The sequence below is a fragment of the Ambystoma mexicanum genome, chromosome 3q (assembly GCF_040938575.1).
Source record: "Ambystoma mexicanum isolate Mex_15411 chromosome 3q, UKY_AmexF1_1, whole genome shotgun sequence".
NCBI classification, from domain to species: domain Eukaryota; kingdom Metazoa; phylum Chordata; class Amphibia; order Caudata; family Ambystomatidae; genus Ambystoma; species Ambystoma mexicanum.
This window is the reverse complement of record NC_090926.1, coordinates 756,233,039-756,247,657: the sequence shown is the minus strand read 5'-3', so window position 1 is coordinate 756,247,657 and position 14,619 is coordinate 756,233,039. Positions and strand designations below refer to the sequence as shown.

The 14,619-nt window shown below is 45.4% G+C and overlaps 1 protein-coding gene across 2 annotated transcripts in view; it reads right to left on the bottom strand.

Annotated features, from left to right (window-relative positions):
* UNC13D (unc-13 homolog D) overlaps positions 1-14,619 on the bottom strand; it is a 2,023,528-nt gene that overhangs the window by 747,054 nt on the left and 1,261,855 nt on the right. For both annotated transcript variants that reach the window (XM_069654742.1, XM_069654741.1), the window contains exon 23: positions 13,071-13,166. In XM_069654742.1, the coding sequence (XP_069510843.1) occupies positions 13,071-13,166 (96 nt within the window). The remainder of the gene's footprint in view (positions 1-13,070; positions 13,167-14,619) is intronic.

Below are 14,619 nucleotides of genomic sequence, written 5' to 3'. Positions count from 1 at the left end.
GACATAAAGTATCACTACTGCACTTCACAGAAGGTGATGTGTGCAGGAAATAATAAACAGAGCTTTACTCTGGAAATCCGAGTTCTCCTGCAATGATAGCCAAAGCGACTGATCAGTGCCCCCAAAGTAGGCTTTGCTTACCTTCAAAAGTCAGAAAAGGTTAAAAGCAAAAGCAGAAAATATGACGTCCCATTGGTGTCTATGGAGGCAAAGCAGCAAAAACTAAAATCTTATTTAACAGATACTCTTTGTAGATCAGTATGGGAAGGTGGTCGTCCGCACTTACAAAAATATTATTGGGCAGCACACTTAGCAATAGCCAATGATTGCCTACTAGTAACCATCCTTTTACACAGGAACTGTTACACTCCGGTGCACATTCTTTAAGGCGCTCTGGGTGGGTGATAACTCCCACCCATAAGCAGATCAGTAATTCATGCTTGGCAGGATCTCACCAATAAGATTGGTTGGAAGAAACAGGTTGCACCTCCCCGGCTTTGGGAAACTGCTGCATTACTGGAAGTGCAGAAGATCCCAGATTTTAAATTCTAGGCAGACCACAGAATCTAGAGCTTGGGCATCCTAATAGTGGAAGCCTGGCATCTTTTGAAAAGCCACAATTTCAGGTGAAGAGAGGAGGTTTCATCCAGTATTTACAACTCAGATGTGAGTTAAGGGTCTAGCTGCAATGATCATTCGAGCTTCCAGAATCTTCCCCCAGATGCAGCGTTATGTGACTGAATTTGAAATTAATATAAACTAAAGCCAACTTCTATAGGGCAATCCTTACGAACACTAAGGCACAACTAATTAATTTGAGGGAGCGATGGGAGGACGTCAGGGCTTTGAAGGAAGGGCAGAGTGCTGAGGTCCTACATGTAACAAGAGGGTATCCATAAGTAGAAGGAATGCATACTGTTTAAAATGAAAAACTGGATTGGGAACTTTTAATTATACTGTCTTGTCTTGTCTTGTCCACTGCTCCAATCCAATTGGGGAGTTGTTTTTGGGAAGTTTCAAGGACATTGTGCTGGCCGCTGAACACTGACCTGAAATTGGGCCTCTTGGTAATTTGGATGGATTTAGATTGTATTAGATATTATAAGCGGATTATTGCCTTAGCATTGTTTATGACCAAGCGGGATATTGCCAAGAAATGGGGGGGTGACAGAAATACCTGCAATATAGGATTGGAGAATGGAGCTGGATAGGAGAATGGAGTTTGAGCTGTAAATTAATAAGCATTGGAGATGCCAAATGAAACATGACAGGATTTGGGGCGAATCGTTAAACATGTCATGAAATTTAAGATGAACTTTGTTATGGTATTTTGGGAAGCTGGAATGTTGCATACTAAAGTGTTGAAAATGTCTCTGGGCAAGTGGATAGGGTTAGAAGTGGGTTACTATTCTAAATTTGTTGGCGTAAAAATACTAATAAAAAAGATTGTATAAGCATATGTTAACTATATTCTTATTTTAGCTGTGTTTTCTATCAGTTAGTTTGGACAAATTGTTTACATGACTTGTTAGATTTGTTAAGTGTTGTAATGTTATTGTATTCTTTAAAGCATGAATTAACTCATCCAGAAGGTCCCCAAAAGATCTGAGCCCTGCCCAGTAATCTGTGGAGCGACACTGGCTACATTAAACTTCTGCATGGAACATCTGGGGGATCTCCTCGCCAACATCGACATCAAGATACAACAGTAAGCAGATGACATACAGCTGTACCAAGGATCCATTGAATCAGCGACATCCATTGACTCAAGCCCCGTTTATCGCTAATCCAAGCCTGAATGTGAAGCGCCTACCAAACAAGGAACAAATTAATTAAACAAGGAAATCTCACCAAGCATGCCCAGTCCAGAATTGGCTGACTGACATAAAGCTTACTGGATTCACACCTGAATTCACACCCACTGCACAATCTCTCGGTTTCACAATCAACTCTGGCCTCCATGTCAAACACACATCACCAGGAGGACCTAAACAGCATGATACCAGTTCACGTGCATCCAAAAAGTCAAGCCTTTCATCCGCACCCTGAGTTTCAGAACAGTTGTACAAGCCTGGGTCATCTCCCACCTGGACAGAGGCAATGCTCACTTGCAGGAGTCCAAGATGCCACATTGGCCCATCTGAAAGCTGTTCAGCATGCTCTAGCACCTACCAAAGTATATGAGACCACATCACCCCCATCCTGAAGGAGCTGCATTGGCCACCCCAGCAAGCACCCATCATGTTCAAGACAGTCTGCAACACCTCCTGTGACTGGGACCAATACCCTGCCAAACATCCACCAACCGGTATGACGTAGGAGGGGAAAATCAAAGCAGCTTCGAAGGCGCCGTCGCGACATCCTCATCTGCTGTCTGCTGGTCCTTAGAAGCTCCTCTACCCCTTCCGGGACGCGGCAAATGCCTCTGCCCCTGCCTGGCTTGTTGGGGCTGCGCTTTCCTGCCACAAGAGGCAAAGCTGAAAGCCGGCTTAGCCGGCTGTGCAGCCAGACCCAGAGATTTAGGAGCAATATAAGACTCCTTGAATTTCTCCAAAGAGTCACCTGCCTTCTGTCCGAAAAGCATCTCCCCCTCAAGGTTCAGCCCTGCACCCCCAATCACCTACTGCGCTCAACAAACAAGTGTTTGCTACTTGTTCCTAGACTTGTTCTCTGGCCAGAGGTGAAGGGCGATCCTTTTCAGTTCTAGCCCCCATGCTCTGGAACTGCCTGCCCCTTTATCTTCGTAAACCTCAAGAGTTCTTTCCATTCCGTAAGGCTGTAAAAACCCACCTCTTTTTTGTTTAACTTTGCTCATTCTCGCCTTTCACCCTCAGCGCCTCGATACCTTACAGTCTTTGCATGCTTTACAAATACTATATACAATACAATACGATATCAAGAAGGCCGTTTTGTACATTGGGGGAGAAGCATGAAGTTTTCAAATAGGCCTGCCTTCTCATAAACTACTGCAACCCCATGGAGTGGCGAACACAGTCAGCAATGTCCAGGCCTGTTTGCAAGGACTGCTTGGCAGTTTCCATCCCATCCTCCACCAGCTGTATAAACCGTCCTGCATATGACCTTCCGGGAAGTATTCTGCTACATGCTCTACTGCCTTCCACAAACCGTAAGAACACTTTGTGAAACCGCCAGCTATGTTTGTGGCCTTAAGAGCCATGCTGCTGGATGTAAACACCTTTTTGGCCAAAGTGTCAATCCTTTCTCCTTCCCTCTCTGTAGGGAGATTCGCAATGGATGCCGCGGGCATGGCGGATATAGTGACAATCTGAACTACCAGACCTTCTGAGGAAGGGTATGTAGAGAGGAAGGAGGGATCCCCTCTTGCTGGCCTGTAATTCCCAGTGACATAGGTACTCGTGGGGGGTAAAGTGCATGGGGTCCACCAGATGGAAGCCAAAGGGTCAGCTATGTTCTGATTGAAGGCCATGCTTTGTTCAATAGCCTCATCCAGGATGTCCATCAGGTCAAACCCTTGATGGAGACTGGCAGACGACTTGAGGCTGAGCGTGTCAACCACTTTCTCTACTAATGTCCGGAATTTGACATGAGAGTGAGTGTAGGGTGGTTTCTGTTGCATCTCAAGATCTGGCAATGTGTCCAACCCACTGGCATCTTTAAGGCCTTGAGCAAGCGCCATCAAGTTGTCTCGGTCCTTGAAATAGTTGATGCTGCCGGGCCCCACAAAGATGGGGTCGACCTCTTCACATTCTTCGGCTTGATCAGCGCTGAAAATGTACCTCATTGAGTCGAAAAAGCCTGCCTGCGACAGCGGTTGAAAAGCGCCAACGTCGATAGTCGACGTTGAAGGCTTATCTTTCGGCTCCATAGGTCTGGATACCGAGGCCGAGGGCTTAGCTTGTAGCGGAGCCCTAGAGGCCAAAGGGGTAGATATCAGCGCCGATAGCTCTGATGGGTGCTGTGGGAGAGGCTTCTAGAGGGTGATTTTCTGGCCTCGTAGGCCACGGAGCTCGAAAGCTCTGGCAAGCGTGGGGTAGGGGGTACCGAGCGCCACTTTGCTGCCGATGCCTGCTGGTCAGCGGTGGGAGCCGCGCCGATAGCCGCCTCTTAATGAAACATGTCAAGCATTTCCATTTTAAACAAATCCCACTCTTCTCAAGTGGTCGGTCCCTTAGAGGGCTTACCTCGCTCTGAGGAAGAATCCGCTTCCCGCTGATGGTGGCGTATCTTCTTTTTCTGTGAAGAAGAGGATGAGGAATGGCTTCTGAAGTGGGAACTCTTTTTTGTTTTCTTGCGGTGCTGGCTCTCGTCGGGATGAGTGGGCTCCTCAGTATCAGCCTCAGACGACCGGACGAGAGACTGCAGTGGAAACTACGGCGACGGTCGGCCCAGGGCCAGCTTACCGGCTTTGTCTCGCAGGGACTTGGGTTGCATCTTGGCACATGACACGCAGGCCTCTGTGTCGTGAGTGGAACCCAGACACGACAAACAGAAGTCATGTGGGTCCGTCACCAACATTTTGGCCTTGCAATCCAAGCACTGCTTCAAACCCGAGATTTGGTGCGAAGACAACGTTGTGGTAAATCAAAAAAAATTACTGAAAAACATTGAGTGAAACTCGAGCAAGTTCCCGATGCAGCATGTGAGGGCATGGAAAAAAGAAACTGGAACCTAGTGACAAGGTATATGTATGCCGTGTGACGTTACTTCCGGAGTCGATGATCGACCATCGTGCAAGACGGATTGAGGGCTGAGTCAAGATCCACTAAACCCCTGGTGGAAAGGTTTCTGAGCAGCAGAGCTGTACAAGGATATCTATCAAGATGAGGAATCTGCGGGAGAAAAGCAATACATTGAAATTCAAATTCCGGAAGGATAAAGCTGGAATGTTTAATTGGAGGATATTATGTTTTTGTTAAGTATCCAAATAAAATATGTATTAATAGTTAAAATGGTTAAATCATTGCGTGACTTGTACGGTTACTGATTGGTTATGTACAAAGAAACAAGTAACCACAAAGTTACCAAAAACAAAGTTCCAGAGACATAAAGTATCACTACTGCACTTCACAGAAGGTGATGTGTGCAGGAAATAATAAACAGAGCTTTACTCTGGAAATCCGAGTTCTCCTGCAATGATAGCCAAAGCAACTGATCAGTGCCCCCAAAGTAGGCTTTGCTTACCTTCAAAAGTCAGAAAAGGTTAAAAGCAAAAGCAGAAAATATGACGTCCCATTGGTGTCTATGGAGGCAAAGCAGCAAAAACTAAAATCTTATTTAACAGATACTCTTTGTAGATCAGTATGGGAAGGTGGTCGTCCGCACTTACAAAAATATTATTGGGCAGCACACTTAGCAATAGCCAATGATTGCCTACTAGTAACCATCCTTTTACACAGGAACTGTTACACTCCGGTGCACATTCTTTAAGGCGCTCTGGGTGGGTGATAACTCCCACCCATAAGCAGATCAGTAATTCATGCTTGGCAGGATCTCACCAATAAGATTGGTTGGAAGAAACAGGTTGCACCTCCCCGGCTTTGGGAAACTGCTGCATTACTGGAAGTGCAGAAGATCCCAGATTTTAAATTCTAGGCAGACCACAGAATCTAGAGCTTGGGCATCCTAATAGTGGAAGCCTGGCATCTTTTGAAAAGCCACAATTTCAGGTGAAGAGAGGAGGTTTCATCCAGTATTTACAACTCAGATGTGAGTTAAGGGTCTAGCTGCAATGATCATTCGAGCTTCCAGAATCTTCCCCCAGATGCAGCGTTATGTGACTGAATTTGAAATTAATATAAACTAAAGCCAACTTCTATAGGGCAATCCTTACGAACACTAAGGCACAACTAATTAATTTGAGGGAGCGATGGGAGGACAACGTCAGGGCTTTGAAGGAAGGGCAGAGTGCTGAGGTCCTACATGTAACAAGAGGGTATCCATAAGTAGAAGGAATGCATACTGTTTAAAATGAAAAACTGGATTGGGAACTTTTAATTATACTGTCTTGTCTTGTCTTGTCCACTGCTCCAATCCAATTGGGGAGTTGTTTTTGGGAAGTTTCAAGGACATTGTGCTGGCCGCTGAACACTGACCTGAAATTGGGCCTCTTGGTAATTTGGATGGATTTAGATTGTATTAGATATTATAAGCGGATTATTGCCTTAGCATTGTTTATGACCAAGCGGGATATTGCCAAGAAATGGGGGGGTGACAGAAATACCTGCAATATAGGATTGGAGAATGGAGCTGGATAGGAGAATGGAGTTTGAGCTGTAAATTAATAAGCATTGGAGATGCCAAATGAAACATGACAGGATTTGGGGCAAATCGTTAAACATGTCATGAAATTTAAGATGAACTTTGTTATGGTATTTTGGGAAGCTGGAATGTTGCATACTAAAGTGTTGAAAATGTCTCTGGGCAAGTGGATAGGGTTAGAAGTGGGTTACTATTCTAAATTTGTTGGCGTAAAAATACTAATAAAAAAGATTGTATAAGCATATGTTAACTATATTCTTATTTTAGCTGTGTTTTCTATCAGTTAGTTTGGACAAATTGTTTACATGACTTGTTAGATTTGTTAAGTGTTGTAATGTTATTGTATTCTTTAAAGCATGAATTAACTCATCCAGAAGGTCCCCAAAAGATCTGAACCCTGCCCAGTAATCTGTGGAGCGACACTGGCTACATTAAACTTCTGCATGGAACATCTGGGGGATCTCCTCGCCAACATCGACATCAAGATACAACAGTAAGCAGATGACATACAGCTGTACCAAGGATCCATTGAATCAGCGACATCCATTGACTCAAGCCCCGTTTATCGCTAATCCAAGCCTGAATGTGAAGCGCCTACCAAACAAGGAACAAATTAATTAAACAAGGAAATCTCACCAAGCATGCCCAGTCCAGAATTGGCTGACTGACATAAAGCTTACTGGATTCACACCTGAATTCACACCCACTGCACAATCTCTCGGTTTCACAATCAACTCTGGCCTCCATGTCAAACACACATCACCAGGAGGACCTAAACAGCATGATACCAGTTCACGTGCATCCAAAAAGTCAAGCCTTTCATCCGCACCCTGAGTTTCAGAACAGTTGTACAAGCCTGGGTCATCTCCCACCTGGACAGAGGCAATGCTCACTTGCAGGAGTCCAAGATGCCACATTGGCCCATCTGAAAGCTGTTCAGCATGCTCTAGCACCTACCAAAGTATATGAGACCACATCACCCCCATCCTGAAGGAGCTGCATTGGCCACCCCAGCAAGCACCCATCATGTTCAAGACAGTCTGCAACACCTCCTGTCACTGGGACCAATACCCTGCCAAACATCCACCAACCGGTATGACGTAGGAGGGGAAAATCAAAGCAGCTTCGAAGGCGCCGTCGCGACATCCTCATCTGCTGTCTGCTGGTCCTTAGAAGCTCCTCTACCCCTTCCGGGACGCGACAAATGCCTCTGCCCCTGCCTGGCTTGTTGGGGCTGCGCTTTCCTGCCACAAGAGGCAAAGCTGAAAGCCGGCTTAGCCGGCTGTGCAGCCAGACCCAGAGATTTAGGAGCAATATAAGACTCCTTGAATTTCTCCAAAGAGTCACCCGCCTTCTGTCCGAAAAGCATCTCCCCCTCAAGGTTCAGCCCTGCACCCCCAATCACCTACTGCGCTCAACAAACAAGTGTTTGCTACTTGTTCCTAGACTTGTTCTCTGGCCAGAGGTGAAGGGCGATCCTTTTCAGTTCTAGCCCCCATGCTCTGGAACTGCCTGCCCCTTTATCTTCGTAAACCTCAAGAGTTCTTTCCATTCCGTAAGGCTGTAAAAACCCACCTCTTTTTTGTTTAACTTTGCTCATTCTCGCCTTTCACCCTCAGCGCCTCGATACCTTACAGTCTTTGCATGCTTTACAAATACTATATACAATACAATACGATATCAAGAAGGCCGTTTTGTACATTGGGGGAGAAGCATGAAGTTTTCAAATAGGCCTGCCTTCTCATAAACTACTGCAACCCCATGGAGTGGCGAACACAGTCAGCAATGTCCAGGCCTGTTTGCAAGGACTGCTTGGCAGTTTCCATCCCATCCTCCACCAGCTGTACAAACCGTCCTGCATATGACCTTCCGGGAAGTATTCTGCTACATGCTCTACTGCCTTCCACAAACCGTAAGAACACTTTGTGAAACCACCAGCTATGTTTGTGCCCTTAAGAGCCATGCTGCTGGATGTAAACACCTTTTTGGCCAAAGTGTCAATCCTTTCTCCTTCCCTCTCTGTAGGGAGATTCGCAATGGATGCCGCGGGCATGGCGGATATAGTGACAATCTGAACTACCAGACCTTCTGAGGAAGGGTATGTAGAGAGGAAGGAGGGATCCCCTCTTGCTGGCCTGTAATTCCCAGTGACATAGGTACTCGTGGGGGGTAAAGTGCATGGGGTCCACCAGATGGAAGCCAAAGGGTCAGCTATGTTCTGATTGAAGGCCATGCTTTGTTCAATAGCCTCATCCAGGATGTCCATCAGGTCAAACCCTTGATGGAGACTGGCAGACGACTTGAGGCTGAGCGTGTCAACCACTTTCTCTACTAATGTCCGGAATTTGACATGAGAGTGAGTGTAGGGTGGTTTCTGTTGCATCTCAAGATCTGGCAATGTGTCCAACCCACTGGCATCTTTAAGGCCTTGAGCAAGCGCCATCAAGTTGTCTCGGTCCTTGAAATAGTTGATGCTGCCGGGCCCCACAAAGATGGGGTCGACCTCTTCACATTCTTCGGCTTGATCAGCGCTGAAAATGTACCTCATTGAGTCGAAAAAGCCTGCCTGCGACAGCGGTTGAAAAGCGCCAACGTCGATAGTCGACGTTGAAGGCTTATCTTTCGGCTCCATAGGTCTGGATACCGAGGCCGAGGGCTTAGCTTGTAGCGGAGCCCTAGAGGCCAAAGGGGTAGATATCAGCGCCGATAGCTCTGATGGGTGCTGTGGGAGAGGCTTCTAGAGGGTGATTTTCTGGCCTCGTAGGCCACGGAGCTCGAAAGCTCTGGCAAGCGTGGGGTAGGGGGTACCGAGCGCCACTTTGCTGCCGATGCCTGCTGGTCAGCGGTGGGAGCCGCGCCGATAGCCGCCTCTTAATGAAACATGTCAAGCATTTCCATTTTAAATAAATCCCACTCTTCTCAAGTGGTCGGTCCCTTAGAGGGCTTACCTCGCTCTGAGGAAGAATCCGCTTCCCGCTGATGGTGGCGTATCTTCTTTTTCTGTGAAGAAGAGGATGAGGAATGGCTTCTGAAGTGGGAACTCTTTTTTGTTTTCTTGCGGTGCTGGCTCTCGTCGGGATGAGTGGGCTCCTCAGTATCAGCCTCAGACGACCGGACGAGAGACTGCAGTGGAAACTACGGCGACGGTCGGCCCAGGGCCAGCTTACCGGCTTTGTCTCGCAGGGACTTGGGTTGCATCTTGGCACATGACACGCAGGCCTCTGTGTCGTGAGTGGAACCCAGACACGACAAACAGAAGTCATGTGGGTCCGTCACCAACATTTTGGCCTTGCAATCCAAGCACTGCTTCAAACCCGAGATTTGGTGCGAAGACAACGTTGTGGTAAATCAAAAAAAATTACTGAAAAACATTGAGTGAAACTCGAGCAAGTTCCCGATGCAGCATGTGAGGGCATGGAAAAAAGAAACTGGAACCTAGTGACAAGGTATATGTATGCCGTGTGACGTCACTTCCGGAGCCGATGATCGACCATCGTGCAAGACGGATTGAGGGCTGAGTCAAGATCCACTAAACCCCTGGTGGAAAGGTTTCTGAGCAGCAGAGCTGTACAAGGATATCTATCAAGATGAGGAATCTGCGGGAGAAAAGCAATACATTGAAATTCAAATTCCGGAAGGATAAAGCTGGAATGTTTAATTGGAGGATATTATGTTTTTGTTAAGTATCCAAATAAAATATGTATTAATAGTTAAAATGGTTAAATCATTGCGTGACTTGTACGGTTACTGATTGGTTATGTACAAAGAAACAAGTAACCACAAAGTTACCAAAAACAAAGTTCCAGAGACATAAAGTATCACTACTGCACTTCACAGAAGGTGATGTGTGCAGGAAATAATAAACAGAGCTTTACTCTGGAAATCCGAGTTCTCCTGCAATGATAGCCAAAGCGACTGATCAGTGCCCCCAAAGTAGGCTTTGCTTACCTTCAAAAGTCAGAAAAGGTTAAAAGCAAAAGCAGAAAATATGACGTCCCATTGGTGTCTATGGAGGCAAAGCAGCAAAAACTAAAATCTTATTTAACAGATACTCTTTGTAGATCAGTATGGGAAGGTGGTCGTCCGCACTTACAAAAATATTATTGGGCAGCACACTTAACAATAGCCAATGATTGCCTACTAGTAACCATCCTTTTACACAGGAACTGTTACACTCCGGTGCACATTCTTTAAGGCGCTCTGGGTGGGTGATAACTCCCACCCATAAGCAGATCAGTAATTCATGCTTGGCAGGATCTCACCAATAAGATTGGTTGGAAGAAACAGGTTGCACCTCCCCGGCTTTGGGAAACTGCTGCATTACTGGAAGTGCAGAAGATCCCAGATTTTAAATTCTAGGCAGACCACAGAATCTAGAGCTTGGGCATCCTAATAGTGGAAGCCTGGCATCTTTTGAAAAGCCACCATTTCAGGTGAAGAGAGGAGGTTTCATCCAGTATTTACAACTCAGATGTGAGTTAAGGGTCTAGCTGCAATGATCATTCGAGCTTCCAGAATCTTCCCCCAGATGCAGCGTTATGTGACTGAATTTGAAATTAATATAAACTAAAGCCAACTTCTATAGGGCAATCCTTACGATCACTAAGGCACAACTAATTAATTTGAGGGAGCGATGGGAGGACAACGTCAGGGCTTTGAAGGAAGGGCAGAGTGCTGAGGTCCTACATGTAACAAGAGGGTATCCATAAGTAGAAGGAATGCATACTGTTTAAAATGAAAAACTGGATTGGGAACTTTTAATTATACTGTCTTGTCTTGTCTTGTCCACTGCTCCAATCCAATTGGGGAGTTGTTTTTGGGAAGTTTCAAGGACATTGTGCTGGCCGCTGAACACTGACCTGAAATTGGGCCTCTTGGTAATTTGGATGGATTTAGATTGTATTAGATATTATAAGCGGATTATTGCCTTAGCATTGTTTATGACCAAGCGGGATATTGCCAAGAAATGGGGGGGTGACAGAAATACCTGCAATATAGGATTGGAGAATGGAGCTGGATAGGAGAATGGAGTTTGAGCTGTAAATTAATAAGCATTGGAGATGCCAAATGAAACATGACAGGATTTGGGGCAAATCGTTAAACATGTCATGAAATTTAAGATGAACTTTGTTATGGTATTTTGGGAAGCTGGAATGTTGCATACTAAAGTGTTGAAAATGTCTCTGGGCAAGTGGATAGGGTTAGAAGTGGGTTACTATTCTAAATTTGTTGGCGTAAAAATACTAATAAAAAAGATTGTATAAGCATATCTTAACTATATTCTTATTTTAGCTGTGTTTTCTATCAGTTAGTTTGGACAAATTGTTTACATGACTTGTTAGATTTGTTAAGTGTTGTAATGTTATTGTATTCTTTAAAGCATGAATTAACTCATCCAGAAGGTCCCCAAAAGATCTGAGCCCTGCCCAGTAATCTGTGGAGCGACACTGGCTACATTAAACTTCTGCATGGAACATCTGGGGGATCTCCTCGCCAACATCGACATCAAGATACAACAGTAAGCAGATGACATACAGCTGTACCAAGGATCCATTGAATCAGCGACATCCATTGACTCAAGCCCCGTTTATCGCTAATCCAAGCCTAAATGTGAAGCGCCTACCAAACAAGGAACAAATTAATTAAACAAGGAAATCTCACCAAGCATGCCCAGTCCAGAATTGGCTGACTGACATAAAGCTTACTGGATTCACACCTGAATTCACACCCACTGCACAATCTCTCGGTTTCACAATCAACTCTGGCCTCCATGTCAAACACACATCACCAGGAGGACCTAAACAGCATGATACCAGTTCACGTGCATCCAAAAAGTCAAGCCTTTCAGCCGCACCCTGAGTTTCAGAACAGTTGTACAAGCCTGGGTCATCTCCCACCTGGACAGAGGCAATGCTCACTTGCAGGAGTCCAAGATGCCACATTGGCCCATCTGAAAGCTGTTCAGCATGCTCTAGCACCTACCAAAGTATATGAGACCACATCACCCCCATCCTGAAGGAGCTGCATTGGCCACCCCAGCAAGCACCCATCATGTTCAAGACAGTCTGCAACACCTACAAAACCACAATAACCACAACAACACTTAACCTGGCTGAAAAACTCACCGTTGGGAAATGCACCACTAGAAGCCACAATATCGCCAAAATGGAAAAAAATGTTTTAAGAGGGACCAAACTAGGAACCAGGCTTTTTCCTGCTACTCCCCATGTCTCTGGAAAAAGTTACCAACGCATATAAAACTGGGCTCTTCCATCTTACACTTCAGCAAGGACCTGAGGATGCTACTACTTAAGAACATCTTGGCAATCACTGATTGTTCCACTCAACCTTACTTCTCCCCCTCTGTAACTCCATACCTCCACCGTGCTCAACATACCTATTCCAACTATTTTTCACTTGTGTACAGCGCTTTATTGATTCCCAGCTTAGTTTACACTTTATGAATCCCATAAATACATGCACGCATGCATACATACCTACCTACATACATACATACATACATACAAATGTGTTTCAGAAATTATGCATTTTGTAATCTCGAGCATGTGTTTTAATATTCATGAGGTGCATGAAAAAGGCAATGCTCTTGGTTCCTCTACAGGCCAGTCAGTTCTAGAATCATCCTTTCAGAACCCTGAGCTCCAACTCTCCCCTACCCTCCACACATCACACACCAAATGGGGATGCATGTCAACTCTGGCCTGTAAGAATGACATATCACACAACATATTTTAGAAGTGATTTTTCCACACAACGGACCTTTCGAATAGTCACCCAACCCAATACTGGCATTAGTAGGTAGATCTCACCTTGTTAGCAGCATCTCCCTGGCCCCCTTGGACTGCTATCTCTTCTGCCCGCTTCTTGATAAGGGTACAGTAGGTTATAGCAATGCGGCACATATCCTGTGAACAGATAAAGACTGAGTGAGAGTCCACACCCATCATGTTCTCCTTTATGTATACATGTAGATACTTACAGTATTTAGAGAATGTGTAATTTGAAGCCTGCACAATTTTGGAAATCCATCCAAGGACTGTATTAAATCTATTTTTTTGTCAATATATTTTTATTAATATTTCAAAGCTTATAAAAAAACATAATAAAACAAAGATTAACCAACATCTAAGAAGTATGTTACATCTTCTTGAATATCCAAGAAGATACATCTTTTCCCCTCTTAACTGAAACTTCCATCCAGAGAATTTTAATGTAACATATTAGGATATGACAAAGACATGACCCAAAAGGAAATCCAACAGAGTGTTCACCACATCATTGTTTTACATGCACCATATTTTTCGCCACCACGTTTTACATTTACACTATCTCAACCCACTTTATTAAGAGTTTATGTCCCATCGGTCCCTATTCTTCTTTCTCCCTCCCATGAGGTCCCCAGGAAGCAGTACCCACTCCCACCCACACATAAAAGCCTTCTTATGCTCATTAAACTGGGAGATATGCCACCCACCTTGGATTTGTGAACATGTCTGGGTACTGTGTTCTCTATAAATGCCCTCATTCTTCTTTGCTACCTAAATTTCTGTATCTTTTCCTCAATGCCCCTTTGTTCTTGTCTGGTGACTTCTTCCTAAGGCTGTGTGGGCTTATTCCCAATCTACTTTGGACAGGGAAACCAGCAAGGGTAGTATATGCCACGCGAACACAACCATTTGCGAGGGAGGTGGGGTTGCCGGATCTGGAATGATACTATTGGGCCTGACCGGCACATTTCCTGGCACATTGGTATGCCACTCACTTCGTGCAACCTCATATACAGGTATAGAGGGCGCTCGCTGCCCCGGTCCTGTTGCACTCTGTGATCCTTGGGGCCATGGGACTCTCGCCAGCACCCTGAACGTTGTTAAAATTACCTTTGCGTTTTGGAAGAAGATTGCAGGGAAGTTGGGTGTTCTTATATTATGCTCGCCCCTCCTCCTGGTGCGGCAAGTTGCAAGGCTGACCATGACCAGAGAGCGAGCATATTTGCAGTGGGTGGACAAGCTGGGTATTATCACCTTTAGGGATTTCTTCAGTGATGATGAGTTTCCCTCCTTACAGCAGGCAAGAGAGAACGTGGGGGGGAGGAAGGGGCGGGACTCAAGCTTTGGATATTTTTCTATACTTCCGGGTGCGGAATACACTCAAGGCGCTATTCCCCTCATTTCCCAAACAGCTTCCTACATGGGAATTATTGCTGGGGATGATTCAATCTTGGGGAGAGGTCCGCTTGGTCTCGCGACTATTCAGTAGCCTCATGGCGGAGATGCCATGGGAGTAGGAAGCGCTGAGACGGTGGTGGGGAGGGGACCTGGGTAGGGGTATAGAGGATGAAGACAGGATATGCGCACTAGG